The 14,252-nt window shown below is 31.7% G+C and overlaps 1 protein-coding gene across 1 annotated transcript in view; it reads left to right on the plus strand.

The window, feature by feature from the left end:
* LOC124368995 (synaptic vesicle glycoprotein 2C-like) overlaps positions 1-4,960 on the plus strand; it is an 87,175-nt gene extending 82,215 nt beyond the window's left edge. The window contains exon 11 of the mRNA XM_046826592.1: positions 1,002-4,960. Coding sequence (XP_046682548.1) covers positions 1,002-1,111 — 110 coding nt within the window. The 3' untranslated portion in view covers positions 1,112-4,960. The remainder of the gene's footprint in view (positions 1-1,001) is intronic.
* Positions 4,961-14,252: the final 9,292 nt, after the last annotated feature.

The raw sequence follows: 14,252 nt of genomic DNA on the forward strand, positions 1-14,252 counted from the left end.
TTTCCCAGATCCTCTAGCCAAAATTTGCTGTTTACATAGAATTTTTCGGGAACTGAAATAATCATTTCTCACTGTATTAAAACCAATAAAAATATATACTGTTATTTGATTCTTTGTTTCAAATCAGTTTACAGTACAATGGTTTTTAAAAATACTTTGGGGTGATTTGTCAAGATATACTAAGAATAATTCACATAAGAATGAATTTCTTAAAACTAAACTTACATTAAATTCAACTGCTAAAACCTGCACTACAACTATCAAACAACTTTTACAAGACTCTCATTTTCCCTTATATATTTTTACTGTAACAAATAACATAGCCAAAAGCATTGGAAGCACCATTTTCCATAGCATGTAAACCTACAAAGTTATATTGAGGAATTCTTGTCTAGATCATGTTGTAGAATGTAGAAGGATTCATTTTGGTTGTGCATTTTGTTATGAACACACCTTTGAGCAGGGTTGGATTATAAATACCTACATAAGTTGACCTAATTGATACCAAAACTGTAACAATCAGAACAGAATAAAGCCAGTGTGTTTTATGTGGAGATCATATGTATAGCAACACAAGTAAGCTTAACTCTTGAAAATTAAATTCTCGATATCATGTTGTGTTAAACGTTAAATAAAACCCTGTATTATAGAACCTTCTGAAAATATATCATTGTTAGGGCCAAGCGTGAACCAATATACATGATCAGCTGTGGTTTCCACACTTGCCACCAGAGTTGCAACCATCACTTTCCTTACTTCCCCCTCCTACCCATGACTCAGCTTACCAAAAGGTTCTATAACCCAGGATAAAAGTTTTAAAAAGTTTAGTAAACACGTAGTACATAAAGTAGTACTGTATTTGTTATAACATTTTTCACAAAAGAACATAAAATAATAAAACTAAATAAAAACCCATTTAATTTTTTTTTTTATTTTCATTACTGGGATCCCTTAATCATTTATCAAAGGACGCACACCTATATCATCAATGTATTTTTCAGCTGGCAGTGTGATGAGCTTCTTCATACCTAATGAGCCATACACTGAAACGAAGCCGTCCGTGGCTTCTTCACCAGAAAAAATGAAGCACGAAGGAATTATTTTAACTTAGGCTGTGTGGTTGTGTTTTTATAATTAATGATGAGGTTTTATATTTTTTACTCCAATATTGGATTAAATTTCTCAACTCAGTCTAAAAATGTTTTAATAATTAGCTAAGAGGACTAAAATACTAAATATACATCTAACTGAATGTTTTAGAATAAACATAGGATATAAAAAAGATATTACATTTATCAAGCTGGAGAGTAGCATATGATACATGTAAAAGTATATTTTCAATTCTATGAATATCCTACGATCAGATTTATAAGAACTGTGATCTTTTTGCCTTTCACAACTAGTGTAATACTGAATTTTTTATAGATTGATATGTATATAATACTCCTTCAACAACTCAAGTATTGTATTGTAATATTAGCTATTTTTGGCTCTAACACTGACATAGAGGCGGTGTATACAATCTTTGAATATACAGACACATATATGAAATTAAAATATCTTAAAAAGAATAAGTAATAATTACAGAGCGATTGTAAACTATAGGCTTGCTAAAATTTGAATTGTTGGAAATGGATAAATGAAAGTTTAATACATAAAAGAGTTATTATTACCTTTTGAGTTTTGGTACTTGGAAAACTGGATGATGTTTTGAAAGGAGGGACTATTCTCTCCAACTGAAAATATTCAAATGCTAGCTTCCTGTTTGTTATAAATTGTTCAAAAAATATTTTTATAAGATATGATTTATCAAAAATGGAGGTCTCAATATTTATTTATGTTTAAGATACAAGTATTTAAGAAAAATATTAAACTGTACTAATTATTATTAAATCAGTTGACTCTATTTGAATGTTGGCATAGAAGCAAACTTTAAAAGTGTAATACATGATCTTCAATGTTAAAAACATTTGTATGAAAGTAAGTAGTAGATAAACACTGAATGAACTCGAACAATAAATCAATAATCCTCCCAAACAGAGATATCAAATGTTAAGATCTTGCAGTTTCCTTGTAACATGTTTAATTTTCAGAAATTATAACTCCATCGAAAAGTTATATAAATTATACATGTTGAATTTGCTTAAAATTCTAACAAAATGGACCTGTATTATTGTGGGTTTTTAATATTTATCTATGGGTGTGATTTAGAATTTGAAGATTTCTACAACTAATAAAGGTATTGGTCTGTCATTTCCACTAAAATCCTTGTTTTTATGTATTTTTCAACTACGCATCACAAAGGGTATTTGCTATTTTTTAGTAAAGGACCACCTTCATCCCTAACATTTCTAAACACATTAAGTAGGTAGGTCCCACATTAACCTAGACCAATCTTTAATTTTTTTACCTGCAATCATTAAAAAGTTACTAAAAAGTATTTTATAATCATCTTCTAAAAAGCGAAGCTATTGGAGCAAACGAGGGAATGTTTTATTCATTGCTGAGAAAAAATATCCAACTTTATTTTATTTTATGTAAGAAAATGTCTGATTATACAACATTTTTTTAAACAAAACAATAGAGTATGAAGTCCATAAAAGTTATAGGTAACTTTTGCCTTTGCACCAATCACACGTACCATTTAAAAAGGGTTAAGTAACATATTTCATTTTTAGAATTGAACATCTCATAGCAACGAGTTTGTTTAGTTTTTGGGTTAAGACACATCAATATCATATTGGCTTTTACAATTTTGTGATTTTTGTGTTCTGCTTATGATGCTTGATTATTTAGCTTGAATCACCTAAGTTGTTGTATGATGTGAAGGCTCAAGTTTAAAACTTTAAAGAGTAAGGTTTTAAAATAATAAGAAACAAAATATAAACTGTTTTACTTTAGTTATGTATCTATATAGTTTGTAGTAAACAATATAAAAAAATTGCACTAGAAAGTAAAGTAACTCATATTATGAAGAAAACTAAAATAGTATTCTCTGTTTAGTCACATCATATTTGTGCATGTGGGTTGTTTACAATTTCAACATACAAATAACAATATAACTTTTGGTCAGTATTATATTACAAATCTGTGTCTCGTACAAGCTGCATCAAATTCATAATTTTAAGTTTACAATTGTCTAGGGATGAATTCTCAGACCGCTGGTTTAGTTAAGTAATGCTTGTATTCCGGACCTAGAAACCACACCCCTTCTTATACGAAGTTGTAACCAAAAGTTCACAAATTGAGCTCTTAAACTGGTTTGGCTTAGCCAAATAGTTTTCATTGTAATTACCTTCAATATCCTCACTGAGAGTTAATGCACTTACTTCAGCGTTGTTGCTAAACCACAAAAGTGTTCTCAGTCAGTTGTTGGAGACGGTACAATAACTTTTCAATTCTTCTTAGATTTCATGTATTGAGGTAAAGTGTCTGATGATAATTATGATTATCGAAAACAGTGAGATGACCTGGTGTAAAGTCATGAGGGAAAGGAAGATGAGGCATAAGAATCATTTAGTTTGTTTGTCAATAACTAGGATTTCATAATAGCAGTGTGGGCTTATGTATTGTCAAAAATTTCCAAACTTCTTGACTCTCTTGCTTTTTATAGGCTTGAGTTCACTTCTTTTCTAAATTCAGAAAACTGCTGTTTTGTCTAGGAGTCAAAGGTATAAATCCAGATATCATCATCAGTTTTAGAAGTAAAGGCTGGATTTACATAGGCTATTCGAAGGAGCTCTTGACAATCATCAACTGGCTGTTTTTGTGCAGTGTCAAGAAGCCGAGAAATCCATTTGGCAAAACGCATTGCATGCTCATATTTCTGGCAAAATTTCTTGGCATTGTCCGTAATAACTGTTTATTTCCTCACAAATCTCCAGAACTGATTGACGACCACCTTCTGAAACAATAAGGCGAATTTTGTCCACATTTTCTGGGATTGTACTATGATCGCTTGTCATTTTCAACTGTGTCCCTGTATTTTTTAAAGCTGGTATACTACTCAAGAACTATTGTGCGGCTTCAAGAATCCTTACCAAAAACCAGCTTAATTATTTCAAATCTCACTGCCCAAATATCTGAGTTTAATACAAAACTTCACACAAATGGGTAGTTTAGTTTTAGAGTCCATTTTTAAAACAGGAAAATAATTTCAAAGCACAAAACAAAGAGAAGAAATCAAACCAATAGTCATGAAACAAAATCACATTGCATACTGACTACCGATAATACAAATAGTTCACTGCCAGATTTAACTTGTCCCGTGCAACTGTCTGCAGCAGTGATATCAGTCTAGGAGCTTTCGGGTATGATGTGTGTATACAGTTCCCTAACTGATCAAGTTACCTATGTAATCCTCATAGTGAAACTCTACACAAGAGTGTACACACACACATAAGTGTGCACTTGAACTTATAAACCTCTTTTTGGTGCTTGATTGGTGATATTTTGTCTCCTCTGATGTAATCTAAGAGGAGCTGTGATGTCATTGTAATGTTAGCAGTACCACAGTGATAAAATTCAGGAATTAGTGGAATTACCACTTCACTTCTGGAAAAAGACCTTGGGTCTTCTGTATATGGTACTACTTTTATTCTTATCATTAATTCAGTGTTGTTGCCAAATATTTAGACTGAAAACTTTTTATGTATATTTAGAAATTGTACTTTTACTTGTTAGTATTTATTTATGTATTCATGTATTTTTTACTTATGATATTTAATAGTTTTTTAATCATCCACAGTTAACACTATTTATTTTTATGTATCATTGTTATAATGAAATTAGTATATGATATGACATGGAACTTACCAAATAAACTGTCATAAATAAAACTAAACATTGTAACATGTGTATGTCTAAAAAAATAGTGATTTAGACGTATTCTTATATGTATTATTTATTAATATTTGTATTTATTGTAGTACTATAAAGAATGAAGTTTTTTTTATGCTTAGTTTTTTCATTAGTCCTGTTACCCCATATGAACAGTTTATGTTACCGGTACGTGGAAATCAACTAAATTGAAAACAATTTAACTTGTTAATAATTTTACTCTACTTCTAGTTGTTTGAAAACTAATATAAAAAAAAATAGTTGTTACATAAAAATATAGCACCTTTAAATTTAAACCCTAAATATAAACAAAACAATCAAACAAAATAAATAAAAACCTAAAAACAATTAAATACAATTAAAAATCTGATAAATCTTTAGATAATAAATAAATTTCATTGGATTTATTTTAAGAGTGAGCTAGGTTTATTTTAGGAAGCTCAATAAAGGCCACATTTCAAGTTCTGTGTTTGATTTTGCGTTAACATAAAGTCATGTCATCTACATATTCGGCTATAAACTACAAAAGCCCGTGATGTATCAATGAACCAACATTGTTGACGTACAATAAGAAGAGTAGTGGACTGAGAATAAAGCTTTGAGGACACCACACCCCAACCCCCCATCCCCTGCATATAAAACTGTTTTAATCCCTATTTGGACAAATTGTTTTTCTATGGTGTGCTATGATCAACACAGTCGAATGCTTTTGATAGATCAAGAAAAACATTAAGTATATCACTAAGTGTCAATTGTCGATTTTCCACTTCAGAATCTGAACAGGCTTCATGATAGTGGATTATTGGTCTCCAAAAATGAACAACCCTACTATGAAAATCTTTTAAAGATATTGCTAACAATTGGCAGAATTGAAACCGGGCAATAATTTTGAAGGTATTTGGAATCACCTTTTTTACAAAATTGGGGTGACATTAGCTGTTTTAAAGAGGTAGAAAAAATTACAGATCAAAAAGACACATTTATCAAGAGGTCTCGACAAATGCTTTGAGCATTGTTTCATAAGCCATGTTGACATGATATTGAAGTCATTTGATTTCTTTGTCGGAAGCTCTCTTATTACTCTAGAAATCTCCTCTTCTGTGACTAGACCCAGAGCCATGAATGCTTCTGGCTCCTTAGTCATGAGGAAAGTGAATGAGGGTGACAAAGACACACCTTAGTCAGCATCAACTGAGGTAAAAAATTAGCTGAACTTAACAGTGGCCTTTGTGATATCGCCATAGGTGTATCCAGAGGGGGGAGGGGAGTTGAGGGTTGTAACCTCCCCCATTGACACAAATATTCAAGGTAAATTGTAACTTGGATTAAACTAGAATTCCTCCATTTTCACTCATTTTAGTTTCTAATGCTGAAGCTATGATCGGGAATTTTAAACTCATTGTTGTTCTTTAAAACAAAACCAATGCTATGATTAATTAATAAAGAGGAAAGTGTTAAGATGCTATCTGATGGAATATATTCTCTAAAACTCTCTCGTGGTCTGAGATCTCCAGACAACCAGCAAATCCACGCTGGACAAAAATTGTAATAAAATTCTGCAGAAAACAAAATCTCCAGAGAACTATGGCATGTCTCTGCCTGGACTTAAATATTCCACCCTAAGCCATTCTGAGTCTCCTGATCGACTACATCCTTAAATAAATAGAAAAAGAGAGAAACATTGTGCTCATTTGTCTCAACGGAAGTGACTTCTTTTTTAACAAATAAAAAAACAGCTGAAATTTTGGAGAGCTTATGATGGAACCCAGGTTGCGGTGAGTATATTTTATAATTGAGTAGTACAGTACATTAAGGAAATTAATTAATGTACTGTAGTACAGTAATGCACAATAGATTGCACATTATGCAAAAATGTACCATTTTCTCAAATATTTTTCAAAACTGTGATTAATCCATATTAGCCTCAATCAATTAAGTTTAAAATTTCTATTTTTTAGAATTAAAATAGTTTTATTAATCTTCAAAACACCAGGAGTGTGAGGATTTGAAAAAGTAAGGGGATGGCTCGAAAACATATTGTTCCTCTAGCAAGGAAGACAAAAGAAATCAGTTGTATTGCTTTTTTTAAGAGAGATGAATGCATCCAGAGATGAAAATAACTAGATTTTTGTGGAAGTAAAATTTAATTAAATATATTAATAATAGGGAAGTTTAAATATTTAAATTGAACAATGGTAAGACTCTCCTGTTTAATGGAATTACATGATTTACATTTTAATCTAGCGGAGTTGTCGATAAAGTTAGCATTTAAAACTATAGAAATTTCTTGGAGATCGTGTGTGATAAGCCCGGTAAGTTTCAGTTAACCAACTCACCTTTAGATGACGAACATTACAAATTCAAATAGGTGATAATATTCCAGGACACCCTTAAATGATTGCCACCAGCAACAGTCAAGCCCCTGACATGATCGAATGCAGTAATAAGTTTCATGTTCAATCTTCTCTAATTTATAATAACAATTTAATTCTGGTGGGCCATTGATCTGTAACATATAAGCATCTTGAAGTTCTTGTTTGTTATTTCTAATTTTATGAGTAAACAACTTTGGCTTCTTATACACCGATATTGATTAGGAATTAAAGAGAACGCTTTACTTGAATAGTCTCTAAAAGCGTATACAATATTAATGAAAATCAGCGGCGGTAAAACAGGCAATTACTAACTTTATGTCTCAAAATTTGTGTTGTATACACAGCAAATATATTCTCTATAAAAATACATGTCGCTTTATATCCCAATATTTTTATCTGGGATGACATGATTTAAAATTTTAAAACATTTAAATGTAAAATGCATATTGTTTAAGTAATACAAATACACATTTGCAGGTAAAATATATTTATCTTGGAAGCCCATTTTAGCATGTACAAACTCTAGGCAAAAGGTTGAGGATGTGTCTTGTAGTTCTTAAGATATAGCCATTTTTCCGAGCCTCTGTTATTCTCTTTAATATAGTGTTCTTGAAGTTCTTTTGTGTTATCGTGTGGTCCCCAAAAGTTTATATTTTTCCTAAAACTGTAGTCGTTTTTGTAGAGCATAAAATAGAATAATATGCTCTTAGACGGTTACCAAACTTACAATGTTTATACTATTAACATTAAACATATTCTTGAGGAGTGTTCCCATACCCCAGCTTGACAGAGAAGTACTGAACAATTTGTAGTGGTAAACCCCCTTTTGGTCATCTTAGATATGCCTATGGGTATTGCTGATTTCTTTTTGTTTCAATGTGTAGCTACATTTTTGTCAGATAGAACATTTTTAGTGTGGATTATAGTTCATGCTGTTTCTGATACGTTTTTTCATGGTCAGTGTTTTAATGATGTCTTAAGCTTTTGCAGCTCTGATCACCTTTCTATAAATTTTTTTGTAATTTTTAATACGTGCTTGAATTCTTAATTTGTTGAGAGAATATTAATTTTGCAAATAAATATTAATCTCTTCTCTCGAAACCAAGATATCTATTTGGTAATTCATTTGTAACTTTCTATTCCAGCATTTGATTGTATTTTAGTGACAGAACAGTTCATATTCCACTGAAAATTGACATTTTTTTCAAAATGTTTCAATTGTAATTCAACGAGATCTATTAAATTTAGAAACTTCCAACTATATTCCGAAAGAAGAGAGTTCAGAAGTGCGATATTAGCAGGTCTAGTGATTATAATTTTCGTGTTGGCTTGATGACATGTTGGCCATAGTGGTCTGATATTGTGTCAACTGATCACGTCGGGACCAGTGGCGTAGCGAAGGGGGGGTCCAGGGGGTCCGGACCCCCCCCACCGAAATTTTAAGACATATTAAAAAATAAAGCATAGAGCAGGAGAAAAATGGAGAGTTACCATACTCTTGTCTACAAACATTAAATTCATTGATTTAATTGATTAAAGTGACCGTTGTTAAACATTTAATTGTCCTTTCGTTTAAATCATAAAGTATCAAACGATACTTTTGGGCTCGGCCTTTCGGATAGTGTAGTGTAATCACGGTATTTCTATAGGGCGCGGTCACGTGACGTCGCAAAGTAACCTGAACCGTAACACGGCGAACAGTTTAAATTAGCGACAACTTGGTTCAAATTCGTCTTGGGGACGTATAATGACTGCTTAGAATTAACTTACGACGTTGATTTTAGGTGTCATTAAACTGTAGACGTGTATATAATTATCGAAAAAAATAAAATAAATCACTTTCGGTCGGAAAATACACTTGAAAAACTCTACTGATTAGAACTTCAACTAATTTGGACTTCAGTGATTGAGCTAAACGTGGTGTTTTCGATTGAGTTAGGACGACGATTTTTGTTATCATTAAACTGTACACTGTACCTATATAATTATCGAGAAAAAAAATCACTTCCGGTCGGTAAATACCGAAGAAAAGCTCTCTACAGATTCAAGTTTTGACGATTTTGGATTTCACTGGTTGAGGTAAAAGTGGTACTTAGAATTATGTTAGGACGTTGATTTTAGATATTAATTCAACGCCGACTAATACATATATAATTATAGAGAAAAAAAACAATAAAACACTTCCGGTCGGAAAATACCGAGGAAAAGCTCTACTGATTGAGATTTTGACGATTTCCAATTTCACTGGTTGAGTCGTTGAGATAAAAGTGGTACTTAGAATTATGTTAGAACATTGAACAACACCGGAAAAACTCTGCTGATAAGAAGTTCCGACTACTTTGGATTTCACTGACTGAGGTATTATTTCATTTTCCTTAGTATATTCCGATCGGAAGTGATTATTTTTGTTTTTTTCTCGATAATTATATAGGTATTATTCGGCGTTGAATTAATACCTAAAACCAACGTCCTAACATAATTATAAGTACCACTTTTACCTCAACCAGTGAAATCCAAAATCGTCAAAACTTGAATCTGTAGAGAGCTTTTCTTCGGTATTTACCGACCGGAAGTGATTTTTTTTCTCGATAATTATATAGGTAGTCGAGTACAGTTTAATGATAACAAAAAATCGTCGTCCTAACTCAATCAAAAATACCACGTTTACCTCAATAACTGAAGTCCGAAGTAGTTGAAGTTCTAATCATTAGAGTTTTTCAGATGTATTTTATTTCCGACCGAAAGTGATTTTTTTTAATTTTTTCCTATAATTAGGCCTATGTACTCGTCTACAATGTAATGATACAAAAAATCGTCATTATAACTCATTCATAAATACCTCAATCAGTGAAATCCAAAGTAGCCGAACTTCTAATCAGTAGAGTTTTTCCGGTGCATCTTTTACCAGTGAACTCATTGGCAAATAACACACAAAACGTCCCCCGGTTTCGGACCCCCCCCCCGAACGAAATTTCTGGCTACGCTACTGGTCGGGACTACTGCAAAAGATACTTATTGTACCGGTTACTCATCTGTACAGAGAGTACAAGTTATCGTAAACCAAAAGTACCCGGCTTGTTACTGTTTCAGATACTTTTGTAACACAGATACATTACACGTTTACTGCCGTTCTTGGTACAAGGTACCAGGTACAAGGACTCTAAGCAGTAACTGGAACTTGTACCTGTATCATTTTAGGAGCACTCTGTAACGTATGAATCAAAATCAGTAAGAGTACATGTTGTACTCGCTTACTGATACACCGTAGGTAGAAGCCAAGTAGAAATAGTAAGAACTAACCTCACTTTCGTGTTTGCTGCGTGACGGTATTTTAGGATTTAGAAAAATGTAATTATTATATGTGCAGTGCCGAGTATTTCGTAAATAAAAATAGTTATAAGGTTTTAATTAATTAATTTTAATGTGATTTATTTTATGTTCCAACATAAATGTTATTTTTAGTCGAAAATAGACTATTAGGCGATCGATTATTTTGAAATCAAATGCTCTTGGGGGGGGGCCCATTCGTCCCCCCACCCCATTGGTGCGCCCCTGTTGTACACTATGTAAAACGGATAACACTTCAAATACTTTGCTCATGGAGAAGAGAGTAGTTACCAATTATGGCAAGCAAACATATACGTATAATTTGTAAATCAAGTAAATTCAGTTGAACTAAAGAATAAATGAGTTACGGTACCTAAGAGAAAAACATAAAACAATGATGAAACATCAAACTCAGCTAATACTAAATTATTGTAGAAAGAAAAGGATTACAAGGTTGTCTAATAAGTTTAAACGTGGAATAAATTTCCAAATACTGGATAAATATGTGTTTTCTTTTTACTACAATAGTTTCTCCAATATAATTTGTTGATCTGAAAGTGTTGATCTAACATTGGCGACATAAATGTGTTAGTAATTTTGAATTAGGTATGTTTGCACGAGTACTAACTTGTATTCGATAATGTTTAACTTTGACTTTCATGTAATTACATTCCTACAATGTACAGCTTTGGTTAACTTAGCCCATGATGCCCGTTACGGAGAAAAGTTGTGGTTAATACGTAAGGAATTTCTGAAAACTAATATTCTATTATTTTAATTCAAAAATTTATATTTCAGCTTCATATTTTGATCTTTACATCAATGTGGCTAGCATACCGAGTGGTTTTGTTGTACGGAACACTCCTAAGGTATTTGACAACGGAGGTTTTTGGGTCCTCTCTCTAAAAATAGTAAATTTTAAGACCACATAAATTCATTTTAGAGCTGTATTTAAATGCACCTATACATTGGTATTTGTATAAATTCTAGTGTACACCCATTATGTTCGTATCTAAAAGAGAAGCTTTAGAAGTTGCGTTAAAACAAGCACAAATTCAGCAGACTGTGATACGCAACTTAGCACTTCAGATCCAAAAAGCTTTAGGATTTCAAAATATTACAATGTAACATTCAAATTCAGATTTTATAAAAATATATTTTGGACAAGATTCTTTGAATTTAAATCATCTTTGACTTCTACTATCTAACTTTAAACAGCCAATGCTGTATACTATCGACGAACTTGGGCTTTAAAAGCAAAATCTATCCAAAATAATCAATCATTAGTTTAAATAGGCTTTTGCCGTCCTTGCCAGAATCTCTGCGTAGTGAGAGCAACGATCACTTCGACGTATTTACGGCAACAGGCAATTTGAACAGTTGCTAGCTTAATTTGTACAACATTTCGTTAGCAAATCCAAATATGCCAACACTTTTTTCTTATTAATGAAGAAATGTACTGTATAAATGTTCAATAAAAAGTTTTTAAAAAGGTAAAGGTAACTTCCACCAATGGCCGGGCACGCTTGTATAGACGGGCCGCTAAGCGGTCACCCATCCAAGGAGCAGCCATGCTCAACGTTGCTTGACTCAGCTATTTTGCGATAACCGCCCTGCCATGCCCGCAACGCTGTGCCAATAATACTAAGAGGAGGCCATCAACCCGTTCCTAATATGTACCAAACTGATTTATTAATAATAAAGTCTCATCTGCACAGCTCTTGTAAATTAGATATTTATGTACACGATAGATTATGTAATACCTCTTTCATTACCAGTACGGAGATAATATTTTGAGTGTAGGCTGATTGTATTTTCTTTGGAAAGTAACATTCGTAGAATTGCAAGCTTTTTAATCTTGTGCTTAGATTGTGTAACCCTAAAATAATATATGTTTTTATTGGTAAATGGTATACGAATTCATACATATAGTTTTGATATTGTACTCCAGAATAGAGACGTAGAGTATACTATATTTATAACAATAAATTAGGCCTACTATTGTCATTTTCTTTGTGGCTATTAGAGAACACATACGAAAACTTTATTTTATCAAATTTTTATTTTTTACAAATATTAAAACCTATTTTCCTTAATGCTCAGCTATAAACATACCAAAAACCTCCTTCTGGTTTAATTAATATTTCTAAACAAAGCAAGTAGGTACTGGTAATATCTCTAAAGGAAGGTTGTAATATTATGTTTCGAAGTTGTCATCAGTGAAAGTGATATTGTAACGCAAGTTGACAAAATTTACATTTTCCTTCCAATTAGTTTAGATTCCAAGTTTGATAAATGTCATTTTCAGCGCTGTTCCCACTGTGACATGGAACTTTCCCCGTGTAGACTCGGCACTTTGTTACTGCTCTTTATTGGTTTTTCATCTTCACTGATGCTCACAAAATTCATAACACGTCAGTTTCGTAAGTACTGTAATTTATGTACATCGTTAGAGACGTCTGCACATACCTAAATTTAATCTGAATATTGCATTTTTATTGGTTTATTGGCATTTAAATGAAATGTATTTTTAAAAGCATATATCGACAACGCAGGCTATTTTTAAAGCAGACAGTTACAATAAATGTTCAATAATATGTAAATACAGCGTACATGATGTATTAGTTAAAATTTCATCAAATATGGTCATATATTTTTTGTATTTAGTAATATTTCACAAATGTAAACAAGTATACCTACAAATACTGATTTTTAATATTTGTTCAATATTCGTTAATTAAGATTTATGTCCCAACAAATATAAATATTTGAAATGGTTATGACAATTTGGTTTCTGTTTAATGAATAAACAAATCTGAATCTGAATAAAAGAAATTCTAGTGAATTCAAACTCAATCAAAGAAACCTGAGGTTTCTGAATCAAACATTAAAACACAAAAGCTACTTTTTCATGATATCATATTAAGTGTTATAACAAAACTTGCAAATTACTACTTCTAAATTAAAACAAATGAAATGCTGCATTTGAAAAGGAATACTCTTTATGGTTTTTTCAATGTTCACAAATTCTATTTAATTGGTATTTTATGTGTATTATACCTTTATCCAAAGATTCATCTATAGTTTTTGTTTACATTCACTACGGAAAATGTGTGTCATTGATTGGCTTCTCCGATCGACTATTGGTGAATACTGTTAAGAAGGTTACCCATAAAATCGATAAAATAATTATATTATTTCAGAATTTACTTATTTTGGTCTACTTCGAAAGCATTTGCTAATGTTTTTTTATCATTAAAAATTTCTTATCGCTAGACTTCTAATTTTTTCTCAAAATCTATTTTATCCTCCCAATATTGAAAATCAAAAAAGGTCTATGAGTTTTAAAAATAACCAAAGAGTTATACACTTTTTAAAACACCTAACTCAAAGTGTAACTGACAAATTTAAGCCATTTTCTTTGAATAATTTACACCCAGTAGAGTATTTTTCTTTTTTTTTACTAAGAGTATACTGATAATAACATAAAAACCTTTCTATTAAAATCTGCTGATAATCTACTGTTATTTACAGTGGTATACATCTGTTATAAAACTTGTAGTTTTTTATGCTATGAACGGTGCATGAAAAATGGTGCTTTGCCATTACAATAGTTTTCTCTTTTATTATGTAAAGGGGAGAAACAATTTTAGTTACCTTTTTATCCAACGTTCTAAGCTCGTAATTATTATGCCACGCTTGCAAGTAGTC

This window comes from Homalodisca vitripennis, chromosome X (assembly GCF_021130785.1).
Source record: "Homalodisca vitripennis isolate AUS2020 chromosome X, UT_GWSS_2.1, whole genome shotgun sequence".
NCBI classification, from domain to species: domain Eukaryota; kingdom Metazoa; phylum Arthropoda; class Insecta; order Hemiptera; family Cicadellidae; genus Homalodisca; species Homalodisca vitripennis.